The sequence below is a fragment of the Musa acuminata genome, chromosome BXJ2-3, assembly GCF_036884655.1.
Source record: "Musa acuminata AAA Group cultivar baxijiao chromosome BXJ2-3, Cavendish_Baxijiao_AAA, whole genome shotgun sequence".
NCBI lineage: Eukaryota > Viridiplantae > Streptophyta > Magnoliopsida > Zingiberales > Musaceae > Musa > Musa acuminata.
The window spans coordinates 9,183,393-9,208,071 of record NC_088340.1 but is presented as its reverse complement, the minus strand read 5'-3'; the positions used below and the strand labels follow the sequence as shown (position 1 = coordinate 9,208,071).

General features: G+C 41.0%; 2 protein-coding genes across 3 annotated transcripts; both read left to right on the top strand.

Moving 5' to 3' along the window:
• The first annotated feature begins 798 nt into the window (after positions 1–798).
• Positions 799–9,361, top strand: LOC135607270 (uncharacterized). 2 transcript variants are annotated; one of them, XM_065098954.1, is made up of 9 exons: positions 801–1,392; positions 2,344–2,484; positions 2,608–3,015; positions 4,169–4,273; positions 4,921–5,061; positions 7,296–7,499; positions 7,765–7,857; positions 7,956–8,067; positions 8,949–9,361. In XM_065098954.1, the coding sequence occupies exons 1-9, from the start codon at positions 895–897 to the stop codon at positions 8,990–8,992; spliced, it is 1,746 nt and encodes a 581-aa protein (XP_064955026.1). In that variant the 5' UTR covers positions 801–894; the 3' UTR covers positions 8,993–9,361. The 2 variants fall into 2 exon arrangements, with proteins under 2 accessions (XP_064955027.1, XP_064955026.1); XM_065098955.1 differs by lacking the exon at positions 7,296–7,499 and having other exon boundaries at positions 799–1,392; positions 8,949–9,196.
• A 2,718-nt stretch (positions 9,362–12,079) lies between these two features.
• Positions 12,080–17,283, top strand: LOC103977941 (linoleate 13S-lipoxygenase 2-1, chloroplastic). The gene is made up of 9 exons (XM_009393606.3): positions 12,080–12,624; positions 13,174–13,445; positions 14,374–14,614; positions 14,709–15,026; positions 15,150–15,235; positions 15,333–15,443; positions 15,525–15,826; positions 15,979–16,245; positions 16,325–17,283. The coding sequence occupies exons 1-9, from the start codon at positions 12,258–12,260 to the stop codon at positions 17,082–17,084; spliced, it is 2,724 nt and encodes a 907-aa protein (XP_009391881.2). The 5' UTR covers positions 12,080–12,257; the 3' UTR covers positions 17,085–17,283.
• The last annotated feature ends 7,396 nt before the right edge of the window (positions 17,284–24,679 follow it).

Genomic DNA, 24,679 nt, shown 5'->3' with positions numbered 1-24,679 from the left:
TGGACTATAAAGATTGTTTTAAAACCTAAGCCTTTCATGGAAAATTATTTAGCTGTCATGATTCTTCTATAATTACATTTATACAGTATTTTCCTGTTGATTAAATATAATCAAATGATGAGAAGCCTCCCATACACAAAGATAAATCCTTGTCCTTAAGAGACGTTTCGATTTGGTAAAGGCATGTTATGATTATCTGAGAACTTCATTAAATATTACTTGGTGTCATTTAGATCGATCGTTTTTTTTCCTGTAATGTATGCCTATAATTAATTTGTCATTTTAACTGCTATTTAAAACTTCAATTAACATGTGTACACTATAAAAATTATCATGATGCTAAGAATATTGGAGTAATACAAGTGTTATATATAACTTGAACTTGCCAATATTAACCACAATTAAAATCGATTAACTGTTTTCGATGAATCATAACATGATATGGATACATTCAATAATAAAAATTGTATGGGAAAATATGCTATTTCAAAAGTGTGTGTGTGTGTGTATATATATATATATATATATATATATATATATATATATATATATATATATATATATATATATATATATATAAACCCGATCTTTATGAATTGAAACGTGGAGTTAATGATGGTTTAGGGGCCAATTAGCAAGAAGATTAGCAACCAACCCGCGACTAAGTCGAAAGCATTATTTCCCTCTTCGGTCTCTCGCCAAGATGATACCGTTTTTTAAATCCGCGACATCTTCCTTCCTATCCTACTCCAGCGGAGACGTTAACTCTCGGGTCGGTTCCCGTCGCCTCACTCCGTGACCGATGTAGAAGCAATATATGGCTTTCTCCCTTCCCTCTCACTCCATCCTTCCTCCCACGGAAAGAAAGAAAAAATATAGCGAGAAAACGAAGCGATGGTCGAAGGCCAAGTCGAGCCCTCCATCGACGCCTCTTCCTCTCCTCCCTCCGTCGACGCACCCGCCCCGGCTGCCACCTCTGCCCGCTCCCCCCAGCTCCTCCTCCGCCCCCGGCGCGAGCCTTTCGAGCACGGTCTCCTCCCCATTCCCAAGCTCATTTTCTCCGACGGAACCCAAACCCTAGCCGCCCTCGCTGACAAGCTCCTCCACAGATCCATCAGCTCCCCGCACCGCGTCGACGTCCCCGCCCTCGCCGACGCCTTCCAGATCTCTCTCGACCACGCTCGCCTTGCCCTCGATACCCTTGCATCCGTCCTCCCTTTCGAACCCGATCTGGACGGCTTCGCCGACGTCCATGATATTGTCTTATTTCTCTACGTCCAGTCCTACAAGCGGCTGGTCCCCCGTCCGCACAAGGACTCGGCTGCCATCGCCGATGTCTGGCCCTCCACATCGGCCTTTGACGGCTATTTGTCCGCCCTCTCGCCACTTCAGGTCCTGGAACTGTCTTAATCCTTGCAACTTTCTCCTCAACCATTTCGCATTCGGTGACACAAATTGCTTCCCGTTGCAAAATTTTGAATGCTAGGAATAAAAGATTCATAGGATCTAATTTTGAAGAACAATCATCGTACTTGAAGTCTCTAATAGCTGTGCACATGTAATTTGTTGGCTATGTGAGTAACCTCCAAAAAATCAGTCCATTATGGCGACACTTGGATATTGCCAATATAATGCAGCATAGAAGAACCAGAGAATATTGATAGAAACTTCTGATCATCAGCAATGTTGGTCCTTCTTAGCGTGCAACATTTGGTGCTTCTACTCTTTTACAAGTATGCAATTACTTTTGAAATAATCGGAAATATATTTGAGCTACTTTCGACCCCTTACTAATTGTATTTTCAAGCACAAGTCATACATCTTTCTAGCTAAATTTTGATACCTGAACAAGTAGGAGAGCTTGTTCAATCATGTTTCATTTCTAAGCTCGGTGATTAACATCATGCATGGTCGTTAGATTTTCAAGATGATATAAATAAAGACACCTTGGCAAGTGGAGCATGGGGGGGTAAATCAGGAGCATAGCTGAAAATTTATCACAAAAGGGGCTTTTTGATTCTTAAAGAAATTGTTCTATTCCTGGTTGCCCTTTAGAATCTGAATTTGAACTCTTGCCCAATCAAAAAGATGGAGGTACTTGATAAAATGCTCCCTGAAAGCAGCACTGGAATGGTACTCCTTGAATTGATTAAGTGAATTCATATGTTATCTGCAAAATTTGGATTACAGTAGCGCCAGCCAAGAAATTTGAGTCAGATTGTTCAAATTTTGTAGTCGCATTCAGCTTAGTTTTATTGTTCATGCTATGGTAATCAAGCACATCTATGATTTAGATAAATAGAAAAATTAGGCTTCTGAATCCCTAATTTGCTAAATTTGCAGCTTGTACGCAGTAATAGTCGTCGATTTATGCCTTCACAAGTGGATGAAGAAGCTCATCAGTTATCATACTTACAGAAGCATATGGCCAATATTATTACCCTATTGGCGGAGCCTGCTGAAGGGGAGGGTGATGAATCTCTGGTTTGTCTGTCACATGAGGACATCCTAATACTTCTCATTTGTTACATGCCGTTGCAATTCTTTCAGTTTTCCAAAGTAATGACATCTTTTCTGCTTTTTTCTTGTTAAATATCTCATTTACAGGTTTTGACAGTGGAAAGATTTGAACACCTTGGTTTCCTTCTCCATTTTTCTGAAGGAATTCCATTGACCCAAGCAGCTCCTTTTTTTGCTAATTCAGATCCAGACATGCCTGCTGTTCCTGTTTCTGCAGCTCAAGTCCATGACTGGGTCGTGCAAAACATAGTCGTTTCATTGGAACATAATGCTGAGAAGGTATTAGCAAAGGACAACAATATGCATAATGCTGCAGACTTGGATGTGCCAATGACTGATATCTGCTCAAGTCATACAAGGGTCCAAAGCAGCTCACCTCCTGGGACCTCTGTGCCTGCTAATTCAACATACGTGACAAGTGTAACTTTTGTGGAGGGTATATCAAAAGCTTCGGTGGTCAAGCAGCCATGTGATATTAAGGGGCCTTCTCTAAAGGTAAGGCCACATTGGCAAACCTTCATTCGTACCTTCAAACCAGGTTTGACAATCTCGATCCATATTGGGTTTTGGCATGCTGGTGTATAAATATGATATGCTGTTATGGAGCAAGATTTCAGTGCAATCTCATAGGCTGCTAGCAAAGTTAAAAAAACAAAAATAAAACAATATATATCTATAGCAGTCACATGCTCTCTTTTTATGTGTCCAAACAGATCAAATAGTGGAGAAACCATAACCATATCCGTTTTAGATCGGCAGATAAGAATTTGGATATGGATATTAAACAAATACTAAATTTTGTTACCATATTTGTTTCAAACAAATATATTACATAGGAAAATACAGTCAAATGATTTCTTTCTTAGATTAATATAAGTAATTTGACTATTCTATATGTATTTGGAGTTCAAATGTTTGGGTGCAATTATAACCCGAGCATGTCCATTTTTATATTTAAAGTGGGACAGAGATAAAGGTATCTGACGTGTACAAATTTAGTTATCCATATCTGGTTCGGATATGGCGGACCACTCCAGTTTGACCCTAACTCTTCTAATTCTTCTCTCTAAGGTTACTGCAGCAATTTTCCAACACTAGCCCTTGAATGCATCAGGATTTTACTTGAATTGAACCTGCTTTAGTTGTAAATAAACCAAAAATAACTGGGTTCATGCATGTACATTAGATTTCATCTAAAGTGTTCAGTCCATGTGCTGCTAGTTGCATATAGGTAAATAATGGGTCGTACACCTGGAATTTCATGGTATGGAAAACCTTGCCTTCAGATGTTGACTCTTGTGGACTACTGCAATTTGTGCATCTACTTTGAAAAACTTGTGCACATGGTTAAATTTGGTTTGTTAATTCTAATGTGTTGGAACACCATTTCTTGTGGATATTTTACAGCATGTTATTGCTAATAATTTATAGAATTTTTGTATTTAATATTGATCACCAAGCAAACAACGGTGACAGAGGCAAGAACAGAATACTGTTGTGAAAGGATTTTAGATAAGTAGCTCTCAAAATTTCTAATTGACTAGTAGAACAATGTGTTATAGTTGAGGTTCCATCATATTCTAGCTAGCTTTTGTGTGATATTAACTTTTACTTGGTTCTATATAAAAATAAAGCTGTTATACTGCAGGTGTTAAACTGCCATGATTCAGTGATATACATCTTAGCACCTTTGAGCTATGCTACAATTTATGGATGTTCAGATGCGACTGTTGTTCTTGGTGCCATTGGTAAGGTATGCGGTGATCACATTGTGCTTATCAAAGATCACTTTAGAGGAATAATGCAAAGTGTTATTAGATCAATAGTGCATAAGCTAGTAATTGTACACATTTTGTCTGCCTAATCAAGCTTTTAAAAAAGTGGAAGTGGAATGGAAGTAGTTGGGTCATGGCGGAGGCATACGAGGTATGCAGGCACAGGTGCATATGCAAACATATATTTAATTCCTATGAATAAAAATGAAAATGAATTAAACTTTAAGCAACATCATCAAATTTCATACGTAGATAATAAGATATCTTAACATTAAAAAATGGAAAAACCTACATATCTAGTGCTGCTTGTTCTTCATTTTCTAATAATTGAATGCTTGATGATTTTATATGTATTATTTCTAGGAGCAGCTACAATTTTGGTCTGTTATCAACCATTTCATTTGCTTTCTATGTCCACTTATTTTTTTCCTTATCCTAATATATTGTTATATGTTTAATGTTTTTGTAATATGCCGTGGAGCAAGTTGGCAAAACTAATTATATAGAACAAATATTAGTAAGATTTACTTTCTTTCATGCCTCTTGGCATGTGAATGTTTTACTTATGCTGTTTTCTTGATTGGATTTTGAATTCAGTAGTTGTGTTTTTCTTTATTTTTTTTAGGCTGTTAAAGTGGAGCACTGTGAGAGGGTACAGGTTATTGCAGCTGCAAAACGCATTTGTATTGCAAATTGTCGTGAATGTCTGTTTTGCTTAGGGGTTAATCAACAACCTCTTATCGTTGGAGATAATCATAAATTGCAAGTAAGTGTTCTTTGTTTCTTTATTTTTTTTACTTCTTCTGTATCCATATCTTGCCATTAATATTTTAAATGGGAAGTGCACATCCCATCCGAATAAAATTATTGATGCCAAATATGCGTGGATATCAAAGCATGGGTGAAGATGAATGAGGCATCAAACATTATGATGCAATCAAAATTTGATTGTAATCTTTATCTAAACAGTTATTTACTAAATTATCCTTTTATCAGCAAAGATTCAAATTCTCTGGTGGCCTCTTTTTCATTTCTGATATACAGTAGAACAGACATGTGAATGATAATAAAAAAAATGGAGCATGACTAGTTTTATAAGTTCTGATACTTTTAACTGATATTGTTAGGATATCACAGTTCATTCAGTCTGGATAATACTAACCTATTGTTGGATCATGATCTTATAAACCTATAAGTAAAATATATTATGGATGATGTTACAGCATAATAGAATGTCTAATGGAAAGAGAATAACTTTCTTAATAGAATATCTAATGGAAAGAGAATAACTTTCTTCATCCAGGAATAATGACATTTTTTCTAGGACATGTTTGAGTGGTCTAAAGCAAGGATTAAAATATCATACCGTACCGGAATTTCGATATTCATTCGGTATGGTACGGTATTGTATATTGAGCGGTATACCGTTCTGTGATGTCGTAGAAAAACGAGGCGACGTTACCTCGACAATGTCGCCTATATATATATAAGTAAAAAAAATCTTATATATATATATTTATATATAAAAGATTTTATATATATATATATATATATATATAGCATCTCCGGTAGTAAAGGATGGCTTTTTCCAGTTGCATGCCATTTGTTGATGTGCGAAAGCGTGCTTCCGTTTGCTCATCTTCGAGCTCAATCAATAAGGATCCGGAGTCTACCCTAAGGATTGAAAAATGTAGCCGAGCATGGAATTCTATCCTATGAGTCTGCTTGTTCTTCCTTGTACTTCGGCATTGCGATATGTTGCCTACACCCCATGTTATTTAGATTTAGGCGATGTCGCCCCGCGTGGGAGAAGGGAAAGGCGACATCGCCTTATATATATATACCACTCGGTAACGGACGGTCCGTGTATTGGTCTGCTGACGGATCGATACATATCGTCCGTACCGAACGGTATTATTCGAAATTGAAGACCTTGATCTAAAGAAGGTGCAAGTGGATTCCTTTCAGTTATGTTTGTTTCTTATTTAGTTATGGTAATCTCATTCTCTAATATTAAATCACGTGGTTGACACTGATCATAGGATTTTGGCCTGCAATTGGGCTTGAACATCTAAACATAATATTTCTTCGTCTGTATTGATTGTTTATTGAGATGGAGATGAAACAAAATAAATACTAAGCCACAATCTTGTATGAGTAGGACTAGGAGCATAATAAGCATAATGTAGTATTTATCATACGTTGAAATTGAGGTTGAGATAGATTTTAATAAGATAAAAAAGATTAGAAATGCTTTGGTATTGTGCTTATATTATTCAATAAGAGAGGTTGAGAAAGATATTGTTCATATCAAGGTTCACAATATCGTACCGTACCGGTATTTCGACCTGGGCTCAGTACCGGTACGGTACGGTATACCGAGCGGTACACCCAGGTGTGCCGAGTACTGTAGCACTGCTACAGTGCTATGGTGCACTCGGACCGGTAACAGGCGGTCCGCGTACCGACAACCTGTCGGACCGGTACGTACCGACCGTACCGGGTGGTACGGTTCGGTATGGCAGACCCTGGTTCATATGATAGGAGCATAATGGATAAAGCAAAGTTCCTATTGTTCCTCATGTTGCATACTATGTGTGATCAGTGTAATGAGCCATGCTTTTGTATATTACAATGCTAGAGAATTAAGAAATGGTATCCGAAAATGTTACTGTTGCATACATGAGTTTGGTGGTTAGTGGTACACCGAAGGATAAGACAAGTTGCTTACTTAACTAAAGTATTAGTTGATACTAGTGACTCGGTGAGGAGATCTCATATTTACCAATCCATTTAACAGTGACTTGCTACTGCAATTTCTTAAATCAACGGAAGTGTTATATCTACTTCTGTGCCTAGAAGCACCTTTAGATGAACCTCAGAACTAAAATCATGGATTATGTTCTTCGCGTGTTGTAGATTTTTTTTCTTCTGGATTAAAGCCTCAAGAATTATATATCGTCATGCAGTATTGAGCACTTCTATATCCTTTCTTCACAGGTCGCACCATTTAATACCTACTATTCACAACTGGAGGATCACTTAACTCAAGTTGGTGTTGATTCGAGCATCAATAGATGGGATGAACCCTTGGTGCTGGGGATGGTTGACCCTCATGATTCTTTGTCCCACCCTGCAGGGGTCTCTGATGTTCAAGCTGAGTCTGCCACATGTATCGATCCTGATCAGTTTACTAATTTCTTGGTATGCTCAAATTGTTACAGTTCTTGGTCGAGCACTTAAAAAAAAATCAGTATCAATATTTCCTTTAAATTTTCTCTTTTTTTCTGGTGAATGCTCAAAATTTGTCCTGGCAGTTTTATGCTAATTAATTTTCCTTGACTATTGATAAAACCTTAGCTGTATTTTTGAGTGTGAAACACTTCATCTGATATGTGAAACACTCTGTGGGCTTCTTGCTAGTCTTCACGGATGTAACATCTAACAAGTTGTAATTTATTACATGCAGATTCCTAACTGGTTTGGAGCTGACTCACCGCAGTCCACAAAATATAACCCATTTCCGTTGCCTGAAATTTATAGAGCATCCCAGAAAAAGAAGGTAGAACCTACTTGAGTGTTATGATGACTACAGCTATAGTTGTATTTCTTCTATAATGCCATTTTTTTAAAACATTTGCAATCTGTAATTTTCTCCAGCACTCAAATCTGACTGATGTTCAAGAAGCTATCAGGGATGTGCAACTTGATGAGAACCGAAAGCGAGAATTAGCATCGGCCCTTCATGTACATTTTAGAGATTGGTTATACGGTAATGCTTAGTTTCCTACTACTTCATCCAGCTGGTAGAACTTAGGTTAAAAATTGGGAGCTTTTGCTTCAATATAGTATCTATACTTTTTTTTTGTGTGTGTGTGTGTGTCGCATAATACCTTCATTCAGGACACCTGTTATTTACGGAATATACTAGGTAAGTAGCAGCAACATAGTAAATTTATATATTGTAAAATACTTAGTGCATGTATAGTAAGATGTGGATATCTGTTTCATCCAGAACCTCTTCACAGTGATGGTTGTCACCAATGCCTTAAGACCAAAGATTCACCCCTCGAAGGTTGCTACTGAGCTCTTGCTGGGACTGGCCTTACACATCTTTTTGGGATTGCATCTTTTGATCTCGGGGGATGAACATGGATTTTGGTGGCAGTGCGGAAGAAGGGAGAGATGAATTAAGTGAGAGATCAAACAAGGTATCGCAGGGATCAAGAAAAGAAAGAATCAGGAGTGACGAGGAGAGGGAGGGGTATGCTATGATTCGGTTAAACATTAAAATGAGGTTGCTTTGATTGTTATTCTCTTGAATTAGTGGGGGATATACTATAGGCTAATTTAGTAAATTATATGGATCACATAATTTTATACAATATAAGTTGGATTGGATCACTGCTGGATCAGGACAGCCCTGATCCATACTTGATTCAACTAGATTGCTGGATCAGGCTAGTATTGAACTTGACCCGTATCAGATTTAAATCCAGACTGGATCTCAGATACATGGATGGGGTCAGGGTCAGTTTTTGTTTTGGATGATTTACAACCCTAGATATCTTCATAGTACATTATATTGATCTACCTAAAATGTCCTTATAATGTTTCCACAATTGCTTTGACTGACTGAGATTTTGTGTGCAGCTTCGGGGAACATTCGCCAGCTATATTGTCTACAATCTGATTGAACCGACAAAAATGTTTGTTTGCTGGAGGTAATTTGTCACGGCCAGATTCTTGCAATACAACGGAGTTGGTCTTTTCTCCTCCAATCTGTCCTCGCATGCTTTACAAAATTTTTCATCCACTGTAACTGGCATCTGTTCTAATGCATCATGTAAACTGGATGCACATTTGGTACTAGAATTTTATGCACGTTGAGAGTTTTGATTTTTCTCTTTTTTTAAAACTTTTTTCCCCTTCTTCAAAGATCATCCCTGGGCTTGTCAGGTAGTTCATGTGCCTTGGCGGTGTTGTGGATGCCACGCATGGAGTTGCACTTATTGGTTTGCTACTGGTGAATAATATTGGCTACTGAAATCATTACGTTCTTCTGAGTTTTGAACTGTTAGCTAACATGTTTCTCTTCACCAAGGTTCTATCTAAAGCGTATATGGCAGATCCAATTGTGATGTCGTGGTGTCTGATGATCATGGGTTTCTTACATTGCTTCTCGACTGCAGCACCAAATCGTCGAGTCGGAGAGGACGCTTATGATCGGGCTTGATCCGAAATAAACCGGAACCCAATTCCGGCCCAGCATCAAACGATTTTTGGCTCGACGGGGCCGAAGGTCGGATCGTTTTGACTTACAATCTCATCACTTATTTGTTGCAGTACAGTGGTTATATATACTTCATTTTAGTGTATCCCTAAATTCCTTTGTTGCAGTAGTTATTTGTGCTTCTATTTTTAATGGATTCTACCATTCTATAATTCGACGTATTTTTCCAAGTAAAACAAAGAAATTTTGCTGATTTAAACACGTGTTCAAATTTATTCGGATCCAACACCGACTAGATGAGGTGGATCTGTTATTTTTTTTTATCTTTCAAAATAAATCGGAATGCCATGAAATAATAGTATCGAGCTCAATAAACCGTTAAGATCTTTACCAATTAAACTAATTAACACTTTTTAAAATGTATCATTTGATGTTTGGAAATTTTAACCTTTGGTAAAAGGGTCTCACTAGACAAATAAATGCTTAAAAATAATAAGATTTGTTAGAGATTATAAATAAAGATTCATCTCTACAAAGATAAATATATATATATATATATATATATATATATATATATATATATATATATATATATATATATATATATATATATATATATATATATATATATATATATATATATATATATATATTAATCGAGCATACCATTCATCAAGAGAAAATATTAATTTTCAAATTAAGATTTTTTATTATTTTCAAAGGAAGATTATTTTTCAAACCAAATTAGAATTATTAATCCCATCAAGAGAAAATATTAATTTTCAAATTAAGATTTTTTATTATTTTCAAACCAAATTAGAATTATTGCTTTGTTCCAAGAAATGACATCATGTATTTTATTTGATAAAATCATATTTTTTTTATAATCTTATCTATGTCTATAGTCGATGATAAAATATTATGATGCATCAATCGAGAGAGAGAATCAACGGATTGGATTTTTCTGACTGTCACAAGACATGTGAAAGATGCGAGACATTCATGAGAGCATTCATTCCGTAGAGGTATATTTTTCTATTAATTTATCTCTTCTTATATTTCTACTCCTGTCATTAAAAACCAAAATCCGTCATTGTTTGTCCGACGTCAATCGAGTTTTTTCATAACTTTATCGCTTTCATTCCTTGAAATGACACATCAGATGGCATCTTTTAGGCCACACGTCAAACAACTTTTGATGGAGATCGGTAGACTAACGAAGCTACTCGCCAAGCCATCTGCATCGGTTTCGATGGATGGAGATTGAGATGCGCTTGGAATCGTTCTCGAACATCGATTGAAAGAGGTGACATTTTAATGGAAGTAAAGGAGGGGACGAAGGACGAGGAACTACAAGCTGATTCCTTGGTGGTCCACTTGGTTGCGACGCCGGTGTTGTCTGGGTAAAGGTGATGTGTGGAGGAGGGAAACGCCATTTTTTCCTCATGCTCGTAGCATATAAGTGGAGGAGAACGTCGAGGGCTTCCGTGATCACCATTTCCTCCTCCTATTTTTTAGGTATTTATGATCATAATGCTATTGGCTTGGTTTCAACGTGAAGTTCCTTTTCTTTTTTTTTTTTAAGGTGATGGTTAGATCGCCATTACAAATCGATAATGTGATCCGATCCAACTCACAAGATCAATCTTTTAAATTATGAATAAATCCCTATCGATAATTTGGCCCTTTCGACTTTTATCCATACGACATTATTATCTTGATGTCTTTCACACATAAATATTTTCTAATATCTTTTTCTATTCATGCGTGACTCAATTATCTCTCTCTTTTATTCTCTCTCTATTATGCTTGTACTTCAATCTTATTTTAGAGTTTGATGTGACACAAATCTTAAGGATTGTGGCATGAGAAACTCGTCATCATTATTTATTATTATTATTCTTGAGATTCTTAATCTTGCTTAGATCACCAAATCTACTGTACTCCTTCACCTCGTTCGTCACTCTTATAATGAATTGATTGCAATCGACAGACTAATAGTTATTGTCTCCATGATTCGGTGATGTTGGACCCGAAAGCTTCTTCTCCATGTGTTCTTTAGGGGGACGCTCGCATGGATTGAGCGTGTGTGGTGTAGAGGAGAGGAGAGGTATCCTTATTGATATTTTCTTTCCTCTTCCCCATCCTTGTTGATCGACAGCTTAGCATAAAGCATAAGGACGTAGACCGAACCCCGATTGCGGATCCAATGATCCTGGTTCTTAAATTTTGAGAATCGAAACCAAACCATGTAGGGTCGATTTAGATTCCATAACCAAATAAATTTAGATTCGATTCCAATTGAAACTTAGCTAGGGTTAGAACTATGCAGACCAGCTTGCACTACGGTTCGGTCTCGTCGTTTTCTTGTGCCTCTTCATCTTGATGGAACCAGTCGCTAGTTGGGGAAGAAGGGCCTCATGAAACGCTGTATCTCCCTGTCCACGTCGTCGGCGGCGTAAGCGGTAAAATATCGCAGATTCTATCGACAGAGGAACAAAAATGCACGCAAATCTGCTACCTAAGTAGTCATCGTTTGTAGGAGAGTGCACGATAGAGAGGGCAGTCAGTTCCCACGTGAATCATGCAGCCATGGATGAACAATACAATATTCATCTATGATTGCTGCAGACTGTAGTCACCGCTGCGGCTGGCGAGCCCTCTATAAGGACTAGCCGACCGGTAGCCCTCTTCATCCATCACAGCACTCTCGAGCGTTCCTCCTCCGCATGACTAATATGCTGAAGCAAGGGTTACGAGCTCCGACCCACGCCCCCTCCCTCTTCCTCTCCCATAAGCCCTTGCTCTCTGGCCATGGCGCCTCGTGCGTGCCCATGGTGTCGTCGTCGTCGGCTCGACGCGGGAGGGCGTCGAGGCGTCGACGGCAGATCTGTTGCTCCGCCGCCGCCGAGGAGTCCACTCCGGCTGTGGTGGCGGCCGCGAAGAGGCCGGTCACCGTCAACGCCGTCTTGACGGTGCTGCCGACCGTGGGAGGAGCCTTCGCCCACATCGGCATAACGCGGGGGCTCGACGACATCGGCGATTTGCTTGGCAAATCCCTCCACCTTGAGCTCGTCAGCGCCGAACTCGACCCGGGTAATCATCTTCTTACGCGATAGAGATGATCTGCTCCTGGTTTAATATCTATCTAAAATACTTGAAGATAACGGCGAAGAAGAGAATTCCTCTCATCTTCTCTTCTGTTCTGGCGGAGAAGATAACAATCTGGTATTCGGGTAGACAAACTTGTGGTTTGACTCGATGAAGATGAACGGACCTACCTGTAAAATGATATCGACTCCGGCGAAGTTTGATTCCTTAAGAGTAAGGAGAAGATAATAGTCAATAAACTCACTTATAAATAGGAAAAGATATAAAAAATATATTCATAAGTGTTGAGATAATAAAATGAGTTGAGAGGATAAAATATTCAGGAGTCAGATTACAGTAATATCCAATGTTAGGCTCATAGAAACTTATGTTCTTAGATTGAATTGGTATCTGACCTGATATATGTTAAGATTTTGATACTTTTGTGAATTGTATTGGGTTCTCAATCCATTAAACCTTTCAACCTTAGTTTGACATAATGAATGAGATCTTATATCTTATACCAAATAACAAGTGTTCCTGATGTTTTGGCAGCAACGGGACTGGAGAAGAAGACGATTGCGGCGTTCGCTCACAAGGCCAGCCACGGCGTTGAAACTGCCAAGTACGAAGCCAGCTTCAGCGTCCCACCGAGCTTCGGAGAAATCGGTGCTGTGTTTGTGAGGAATGAGCACCACAAGGAGATGTATCTCAGTGATATCGTCCTCTCCTCAGCGGATGACTCCATTGCTGCAAACATCAGCTGCAAGTCATGGTTGCACTCCAAGTTTGACAACCCTGAGGATAGGGTTTTCTTTACCAACAAGGTCTCTCTCTCTCTCTCTCTCTCTCTCTCTCTCTCTCTCTCTCTTATGCTCTTTGATAAGTATGTATATATATATATATATATATATATATATATATATATGTCAGATAATGGTAGAGATGATGGCATTTATTTCTATCTTAAGTATTTTTCGAAAATATTATATAAATATTTTTATTCTATCATGTCTGTTTTTTTGGTTGATGTTAAATCCACAAACTGCCGCTCACTTTCCCTGAGGCGCCAACGGTCATTGTGGACAAGCACAAGTGACAAGCTGATGATGACCGGCGGTCCACAATTGTGGGGAACGCGCCAATCAATCATTGAGCACAACTATTAAGGACAGCTGCAACATCACGGGGACTGTCGTCACCCGTTGCCCCATAACTACTCGACTCGATTCTGACACCCTCCCGCCATATCATGGTGTCCGAATCAGAGTCTGCCAATGGAACAAACCCACATCAGCACTTAAGATAAAGTGGGTGTGTGTGTGTGTGTATATATATATAGTTAATTAATGTTATTCCCGCACACCAAATGCTTATCACAGGACCCTAATAGATATGTCTTTATGATCTTGTCGTTCGCCACGTTACAAGCACAGAAGATTCAAAAATAGCTTCAGAACTTTTAGTTTTATGTTGCACTTGTTTTATATTAGCCTAATCTGTCATCATGGGATGAAATTGTTTGATACCTAATTTGTCAGAATTATTCATGTGAGGCGAGAGAGATGAACTTTGCGAATAATTCGAGAGAATCGGTAACATATATTGAGTTTGATGGACAATATAGAAGGTTGAGTTTTTGATTTGAATTGATGTTAAATCTCTAATATATATTAATATTTATCGGTTTGAATCAAAGTAGATGGATCCTAACTCGGCCCGACCGGAATTGATGTTGTGGGTGTGCCATGGCAGTCCTACTTGCCGTCTCAGACCCCGACCGGGCTTCAGAAGCTGAGGGAGAAGGAGCTGGGGATACTGCGAGGGAATGGCACCGGGCAGCGCAAGAAGTTTGAGCGGATCTACGACTACGACACGTACAACGATCTCGGCAACCCCGACAAGAACCCGAGCACGGCCAGGCCGGTCCTCGGCGGAAGCGAGGCGTTACCCTATCCTCGCCGCTGCCGAAGTGGACGTCCCAGGAGCAAGAAAGGTATCCATGCAACTGCATGCTACACTCTTCTTCTGCTACTACTACTACTTCTTCTTCTTCTTCTTCTTCAGATTTCTTTTTCTTCACGCTGCAGATCCTCAATCGGAGCAGAAGGGAGATGTATACGTTCCCAGGGACGAGAACTTCTCGGAGGTGAAGCAGGTGACGTTCTCGGCGAAGACGCTCCGCTCGGTGCTCCACGCTCTGGTGCCCTCGCTGCAGACGGTGCTGGTGGATGCCAAGCTGGGCTTCCCCTACTTCACCGCCATCGACTCGCTGTTCGACGAGGGGGTGCCGCTGCCGAAGCAGGACGCGTTCCACGTCTTCCGCACCGTCGTGCCGAGGCTCGTCAAGGCCGTCACGCAGGGCGCCCATAGCATCCTGCAGTTCGAGGTCCCAGAAATGTTCGAGAGTAAGCCATCTTCCCCATTATGATCGTGCCAAGCAAGCTAATATTTCTATCGCAGAAGGTCAATTGCATTTACTGGTAGATTTCTATGCGTCGTTTCTGATTCGCACTGATTGCCTGAATCAGGGGACAAGTTTTCATGGTTTAGAGATGAAGAATTTGGTCGGCAGACACTGGCAGGCCTCAACCCTTTGAGTATTCAGCTAGTCACGGTATGATCCTTTTATCTCCCATGAATTCTTTGCTCGAAATCTTGTACCCGTTTCGGACCTACGCCATGAATCATCTCTTACGCTCGACATGTTGCAGGAATTCCCTTTGGTTAGCAAACTCGATCCAAACATTTATGGTCCGCCCGAGTCTCTGATCACCGAGGAACTTATCGAGCGAGAAATAAAGGGAATTATGACTGTGAAAGAGGTATAATGCAGGATATGATCCGTATCTTTCCAAACATCACAACGAGTTGTTCATAATTCTACAATAAAATGTTTGATTTAGGCGCTGGAGAAGAAGAAGCTGTTCATTCTGGACTACCATGATCTGTTTCTGCCGTACGTGCATAAGATTAGAGAGCTGGAAGACACCACGATGTATGCGTCCCGCACAGTCTTCTTCCTCACGCCGGCCGACACACTGAGGCCTCTCGCCATCGAGCTCACTCGGCCGGCTTCCCCGACCAAGCCTCAGTGGAAGCAAGTCTTCAGCCCTTGTTGGGACGCCACTGGAGCCTGGCTTTGGAAGCTTGCAAAAGCCCATGCCTTGGCACATGACTCGGGCTATCATCAACTTGTCTCCCACTGGTAAGATGAACACTCGGCTTCATTAGAATCGAGATCGATTCGAGTTCTTTAAGTTGGAAAGCCCAGCATTTTGTCGAACACCGAGCTTCGTCGTTTGTCTCAGATCATCTGAACTAGACTTACGAGCCACTCTGGGTAATGTCATTCCGCAGGCTGCGAACTCACTGTTGCGTGGAGCCGTACATCATCGCAGCCAACCGGCAACTCAGTCAGATGCATCCGATCTACCGATTGCTGCACCCTCATTTCCGATACACGATGGAGATCAACGCGCTGGCCCGCGGCTACCTCATCAATGCAGACGGCATCATCGAGCAAACCTTCTCCCCGGGCAAATACTCCTTGGAGCTCTGCTCGGTGGCCTATGGCAAGCTTTGGAGGTTCGACACGGAGGGCTTACCAGCTGACCTGATCCGGAGGTACTTGACATTAGAAAATTGATGTCGCCATTGAATCTCTACAGTTCAGCTTTGACGAAGCTCTTCTGTTGTTCGACAGGGGAATGGCAGTGGAGGACCCAGCGGCGGAGCATGGATTGAAGCTGACGATAGAAGACTACCCGTATGCGCAGGATGGTCTCCTGATCTGGTCAGCCATCAAGCAGTGGGTGACCGACTACGTCAACTACTACTACCCAGATGCCAGCCATGTCAAGGAGGACTCCGAGCTCCAAGAATGGTGGACGGAGGTCCGAACCAAGGGGCACGCCGACAAGAAGGACGAGCCATGGTGGCCGGTGCTGAACACACAGGAGGACCTGATCCACGTCCTGACCACCATCATCTGGGTGGGCTCCGGCCACCACGCCGCCGTCAACTTCGGACAGTACCACTACGCCGGCTACTTCCCTAACCGTCCCACCATCGCGCGCACCAATATGCCGGTCGAGGACTACAACGACGAGCAGCTCGCCAAGTTCTGGGCCAAGCCGGAGATCGCCCTGCTCCACTGCTACCCCTCGCAGATCCAAGCCACGATCGTGATGGCCATCCTCGACGTGCTGTCGACGCACGCGCCCGACGAGGAGTACCTGGGCCGCGACCCGGAGGCGTCGTGGGCGCAGAACCCGGTGATCTACGCCGCGTTCGAGCGGTTCAGCGGGAAGCTGAAGGAGATCGAAGGCATCATCGACGGCAGAAACGCTAACCCTGAGTTCAAGAACAGATGCGGCGCCGGCATCGTCCCGTATCAGCTCCTGAAGCCGTACTCCGAAGCTGGCGTCACAGGAATGGGTGTCCCGAACAGCATCTCTATATGAAACACCGACGAGACGTAGAACTCCTCCCCTTCCTTTCTCTATCTTCCCTTCACCACTGTAGGCAGAGTTTTCGAGCGTTTCCTCGATCGCCATTTGAATAAAGCCAAGCATCAAGGTGTTTGATGTTTGGTCCTTGTTTGATATGTTCAAAGAGGTCACAAAAATTCCATGGATAAATCACAAATCTATCTCACGAACATTTATGGGACTTGAACTATAGGTGTTAGTGTAAACAACCTTAAGCCGTCGTCTCGGGACAGACGCGGCTTGGTTCGGGTCCGGATGACGGGGATCTCCTTGGGACGTGCCTCGAGACTACTGAGGTGGCCGATCCCGGTGTTCCGATTGGGATGGGGTCGCTATCCTCTCCGGGCAAGAACTCCTCGCCTGCGCGTCCTGTGGGGACCTTTGGCTTCGCACCTGCACAAAGGTCGGGTCGAGGGAGCTCGGCCCGACCCCTCCGACGATTAAGTTAGTGAATAGTCACAGGGAGTTTGTTATTTATATTGGTGTCCTCCTCCCCCCATTTTCCGTTTAGAATGTACGGGTATTTATAGGGAAGCTTACTGTTTCCTGATGTGTCCGCTTGTAGGGGACATACTCGTACTCTTGGTAGCGTCTGACACTGGTGTTGGCGTGGCGTGAAGGACCGAGCCTGAGCAGGATGTTTAATGTGCCTCGGTCAGTGTTCCAGTCCGTTTGACCAAGTGGTGTCAGGTCAACTTATGCATCATCTGGGGCAGTTGACGTCAACTTGAGTCTTATCGCCATTATTACCCTCATCATATCCCCCCCCCCCCGAAGGAAGCTATGCGTCAGTTGTTGTAAAAGGGGGGTCTGAGGCATGGCTTCGGCTTTGAGAAACTGTCCCAACCGGGTGTTTTGCCAGTCCGTTGCCAATGGTGGGGGAATCGTGGAGTTTAGCAACTAAGAAAGGTTGGATGTGCAGCGATGACCCCGGGTAGTGTGCGGTCGAGGAGCACACTCAGTAGAGCAGGCCGAGCAGAGGCTATGGTCTCAGGGAGCATGGAGCCGAGGAGCACGATGCAGGCGGGCTGGCCGCGCAGGTGTGGTCTCGGGGAGCATAGAGCCAAGGAGCATGACGCAAGTGGGTGTTAGGATCGAGAGCACTAAGAGGGGGGGGGGGTGAATTAGTGCAGCGGAAATCTTACAGCGATTAAAAACCAAAAGCTGCGTTCGTTCAATAAAAGCTATTATGATGCAAAAGCTAATTCTCAGTTTGTATCTAAGTGCAGTTTGCGTCTAAGCGCAGATTGCGTCTAAGCGCAGTTTGCGTCTAAACACAGTTTGCGTCTAAGCGCAGTTTGCGTCTAAGCACAGTTTGCGTCTAAACACAGTTTGCGTCTAAGCGCAGTTTTGCGTCTAAATGTTGAAACTCGTTCGTAAAATTGTAGAGGACAGTTTGCAGTTATCAATAGGATCAAAATGTAAGTGTAAACTGCAAAGAAACTCTTTCGTAAAAGCACGGAAGACAGTTCTGTAGAATCAAACGTAAACGTAAACTGTAATGTACGAAAATACGAATTTACGTCTGAATGCAGATTCGGAAGAACAGCACTTAGAACTTGTTCGTGAGAGCGCAGAGAGCAGTAGTAATGGAGGAGGTTTGCAGTAATGATAAAGTGCTCAAAAATAAACGCAAACCAGAGATTTAGAGTGGTTCGGTCAGCCTTGACCTACTCCACTTTTGGCTTCCTCCACCGACGAGGTTGCCGACGTCAACTAGGGGCCTTCCTTCAATAGGCGAAGGCCAAACTTCCCTTTTACAGTTTCTCTCCTTTTGACAGGCTCAGGAGACAACCTTTACAGACCTTTCTCTCCTCACTTTACAACTGAAAACTTGAAGAACAGAAGGAGGAGACTTAAAGGCTTTACAACACTTTTGAGCTCTTAGAATCACAGAAAAGATCAAGATTTCGGTGTAGGTCTGTATCTTTTCAGTGCTGAATGGGTGGGGTATTTATAGGCCCCAACCCAATTCAAATTTCGAGCTCAAAACGATCAAATCCCGGAATTCCGGGATCAGGCGGTTGCACCTCTTGACTGGAGAGGTGGCACTGCCTGGCAGAGCTCGAAGTCTGAGCTCAGGCGGTTGCACCTCTCGACTGGAGAGGTGGCACCGCCTGGCAGAGCTCGAAGACTGAGCTCGGACGGTTCCACCTTCTCTGTCAGGGGTGGTTGCACCTTCCTGCCAGAGCTCGAAGACCGAGCTCAGGCGGTGCATCTCCTGACCAGAGAAGTTTCTCTTCTCTGCTAGAGGTGGTTGCACCTCTCTGCCAGAGGTGGTTGCACCTCTCTGCCAGAGCTCGAAGACCGAGCTCAGGCGGTGCATCTCCTGTCCAGAGAGGTTGCAGCTCTCTGCTAGAGCTCGAAGACCGAGCTCGGTGGTTGCATCGCCTGCCAGAGCTCGGAACTTGAGCTCTGGCGGTGCTACCTCTCGACAGAGGAGGTTGCACCGCCCAGTCTCGCTTGGAGACTGAGCCCTGGGCGGTTGCACCTCTTGGCTGGGGCGGTTGCACCGCCCAGTCTCGCTGGGAGACTTAGCCTGGGCGGTGGCACCTCCCTGCCTGGGCGGTTGCACCTCCCACAGCTACTTGGGTTCGAATGGGTTGAACCATTCGACCCAACTTGAGTTCTTCAGGGGCCCAATTGCCCCAGGATTAAGCTAATGGGATCACCTCCCATTTCTAACTTAATCACCGTGCTAACTACGATTAAATTTAAGACAATTTCTGCAGCTTTGCTTCGGTACGTCAATCGCTTCTTCCGGCGAGTTTCCGGCGAACTTCCGTCGATCATCCGATGAACCCTCGGTGATGCTTCTGCGGACTTCCGGCAAACTCCTGGACTTTGCGACGATCCACTTGGCGAGTTCCGACGAGCTTCGCTTGGCAAGCTTCTGGACTTCTCGGATCTGTTCTCGCAGAACCTCCGACGACCGTCCGTACTTCCGTCGAACTCTCGAACTCCCAACGTGATCATGAACTTGACTCCGGCGCAACTCCTGCTGCTTGTCTATCTTTCATCGTAGTTAATCCTGCACACTTAAAACAAAACTTCGATCGAGACAATTAATCCTAAGCAATTAACCAAGTTGTCCGGCATGTCATTGGTCCCTCGACGCTTCGTCTGATTCTTCGGCGCATCGTCCTCTCCTGCGGCCTATTGCCCAATCGGCCAGTTGACTCCGCAACTCCGATATCCTTGGCACAATACCCGCTCTATTTGGCCCGATGCCCGAGTCCACGGCCCGAAGCCTTCTGTCGATACGTCGACCGATCCACCGGCCCGACGTCCAATCTTCTGACATGTTCCTCCGGCACAACATGATTTTCCTGCTTTAATTGTCTCATCCTGATCAAAGCATCCTGCGTCACTCAAAACGCAGATTAAATCATAAACATATATCAAGTAGTTTCATCATCAAAATACGAGATTCAACAATCTCCCCCTTTTTGATGATGACAACCACTTGATGACGGAGTTAAACTTAACTCCCGGAGTTTAAACAAACTCCCCCTATCAATATGCCATATTGATAGAACCTTGAATTCAACCTGAATTCAAGTTATTGCAATATTCATCATGAATACTTGCAACACGTCAACATGAACATATGCATAAACTTATGCATCACATGTCATGTCATCAACATACTTCTCCCCCTTTGTCATCAACAAAAAGGAGAAGTACCACAATCAAGTGTTTGTGATATTGGTTCAATTCATTGCATGAAAAACATAGTATCAAGTTTTATCATAATGCAATCTTTGGAGCTAGAAGATTTAGCAAGTATTTCATCATGCTTAGAACATTCATGCTATCAAGTTTTAGATATGCAAGTTTTATAGCATATAAGATAGCAAGTTCTACATCATGTAAGCTAGCAAATTAGAGATGTTCAAGAAGGCAACTCTTGCTTCTTGAAAATTTTGCTCACTTTGCTAGATGCGCAAGTTAGCATTTTTGCCTCTTTTGAGATAGCAACTTTTTGCTTCTCTTTAGACCAACAAGCTAGCAATTTTTACGATATACAAGTTTCACAATATATAAGCTAGCAAAAATTTCGAAAGCAAATACAAGATAGCTTTCTTGTGTAAGCTCATGATTCTTGCTTCCTATTGCAATGTGCAAATTGCAAGTTTTGCTTCAACTAAGATATTCAAGATAGTGATGTTCAAGAAGACAATTTTTCTTCTTGAAATGAGCAAGTTAGCAATCTTTGCTACTTAAGATAGGCAAGCAAGCAGTCAAGTTTTTGCATCTTCTTGACTTGTACAAGCTAGCTATCTCCCCCTTTGTCATTGTAAAAAAGGAAGAGAGAATACAGTTTTGTACTTCTTTTTTCCTTTTACAACGATTTCAAAATCATGACAAAGGATGAATAATCAAGTTATGAATGTCAAGACAATTTTTCATCATGAATATTTTATCATTGCATGCATCATTATCATAAGTTGAAGTATTACATGCATGATATCATATCACCATTCATAATTACATTAATGTTTCAATATAGCAATTTCTTCTCAAAATGTGTAACTTGGCACTCATAGCATTTTAGATCATGATTTACATCATATGCAATACATCACATCATAATTAGAAAGCAAGTATTGCATGCATAATTGCACATCATAAATGTTTCATATCATGATGGTATCAATTTTGTCAAATTATATCCTACCATGCATGATCAAAACTTCTCCCCATTTTATCATTGAAAACAAGAAGAAAGTAGGGGGTAGAGCATAAAAGTATTAAATATTTTAATCATTTCAAGGCATCATAGATCAAGTTATGATTCGTGATTCATCATAAAGCAAGTTAGTTTTCAATCATCACATAAGGCATTTAAGGAATTTTTGAAACATAGGAGAATGATTAATTTAAGCATACAATGTTTCAATCCAATTCAAGTCATGAATATCAATGCTTTCATATTGTGAGTATCAATTCATGAATACCACAGGATATTATTTGTGACTTCAATTTTGCAAGATCAAGATTATGATTCAAATCAAATCATTAACTTGAAATTCATAATCAAGTCATTAAAATTAATTTCGAGATTCACAAAATATCATGAAATCATTAATCTCGATCAGATGGGAAAAGCATTTTCTTTTTAAGTGATTCTTTTAACGCATCATAAAAAAACTCATTCATAATTCAAGTGATTTACAAGATATCATAAATGAATTTATCACTTGTATTTCATCAAAATCGAGAACTCTAGAGATAGAAAATGATTGAAGCATTTAACATGATTGATGCATGATTCATATTTAAAGTGTATCTTATATCGTAAATACGAATCAAGCATTTGTCAAATCTGAAATCATCCTCAAAATTACATTCAATAAATTCATGTATGACAAGCATAGATTTATTGAAAAATCAATAAGATAGAGGATTACATTTCAAGTGTTCATCAATTGTAGCATTTCATCATGTGGTAAGATATCAATGCGTAAAACTGTGAAGCAAGATTTTGTTTGATATCTTGATACAGGGCATATAGCAATGATAGCAATCATATATTTCTTGGTGATGCAAGCATGGGATAATCATAGCATAGTGTTTATAGCATCAATTCATATATTTCTCCCCTTTTTTAAGTGTTTCATCTTAAGTGATCGATTTCATGTTAGCATGCCTTTTCATTTATGTCAAATGAAAACATGCATCAACGTTTAGGATCGTAAAATGAATTTCATCATAAAACCATCAATCACAAAAATCATCATGTATATCTCATGCATGAAATTGTCAATCGAAATATTTAATTTCATCATTATGCATTTCTTCAAATCAAACATGATCTTTAATCAAAATCGAGAAATAACAATGGAAATTAACGTAATGCACATTATTACTTCTTAACCATGATTTCATATTTTCAATCAAGATCATTTTATTTGTTTATCATAAAATATGCAATATTATCATTTTTGAAATTACTTAGTACGATCATAATAATTTTTTTTTTTAACATGTAATTTTTAAGAAAATTAATTCTAAACTAAAAGAGAAAGATACATCATGAAAGCATCAAGTAATTTCAAAATAAATTAGGGGGATTTCGATTACCTCATCATTGTAGGCTGTTAAGGCGTAGTTTGCCGCCTTGCTTTTGTTGACTTTCTCTTCTTCGGAGGAGCTCGATTCATCCCAGTTTTTGTTCTTCTTCTTGCGTTTAAAGCAAGTAGTTTGATTCTTTTTGCTTTTTAATTTTTGTTTCATTTGTAGTTTAAGTTCACCATCACTTGAGCTTATGCTCGAGTGGTCTTCAAATGTTCTATGTCCCAAATCCTTCCTGTTCTTTGGAAGGTGGTTCTCAAGTTCTTCACGTGCATTGCACGTCATTTCATATGTGATCAATGAACCAATTAGTTCTTCAAGTGGAAATTGGTTCAAGTTTTTCGATTCTTGAATAGCAGTTACTTTTGAATCCCAAGTTTTAGAAAGTGAGCGCAAAACTTTGTTAACGAGTTCAAAATCCGAAAAGCTTTTACCAAGTGAATTTAAACCATTGACGACATCTGTAAAACGGGTGTACATGTCAACAATGGTTTCGCTTGGTTTCATATGAAAAAGCTCGAAATCATGCAGTAAAATATTAACTTTCGAGTCTTTGACTCTACTAGTTCCCTCATGCGTGATTTCAAGAGTGCGCCAAATATCGAAAGCCGTTTCGCACAAAGAAACCCGATTGAACTCATTTTTGTCCAAAGCGCAAAATAAGGCATTCATAGCCTTTGCGTTTAAAGAAAAATACTTCTTCTCTAAATCCGACCATTCGTTCGTCGGTTTAGAGGGAAGTTGAAAACCATTTTCAACGATATTCCATAAATCCAGATTTAGAGAAATCAAGAAAACTCTCATTCGAGTTTTCCAGTAAGTGTAGTCCAATCCGTTAAAGAACGGTGGACGAAAGACCGAAAAGCCCTCTTGAAGAGCCATTTCTCTCGGGTGTAAATCCGAAATGAGAGATACCCCGCTCTGATACCAATTGTTAGGATCGAGAGCACTAAGAGGGGGGGGGGGGTGAATTAGTGCAGCGGAAATCTTACAGCGATTAAAAACCAAAAGCTGCGTTCGTTCAATAAAAGCTATTATGATGCAAAAGCTAATTCTCAGTTTGTATCTAAGTGCAGTTTGCGTCTAAGCGCAGATTGCGTCTAAGCGTAGTTTGCGTCTAAACACAGTTTGCGTCTAAGCGCAGTTTGCGTCTAAGCGCAGTTTGCGTCTAAACACAGTTTGCGTCTAAGCGCAGTTTTGCGTCTAAATGTTGAAACTCGTTCGTAAAATTGTAGAGGACAGTTTGCAGTTATCAATAGGATCAAAATGTAAGTGTAAACTGCAAAGAAACTCTTTCGTAAAAGCACGGAAGACAGTTCTGCAGAATCAAACGTAAACGTAAACTGTAATGTACGAAAATACGAATTTACGTCTGAATGCAGATTCGGAAGAACAGCACTTAGAACTTGTTCGTGAGAGCGCAGAGAGCAGTAGTAATGGAGGAGGTTTGCAATAATGATAAAGTGCTCAAAAATAAACGCAAACCAGAG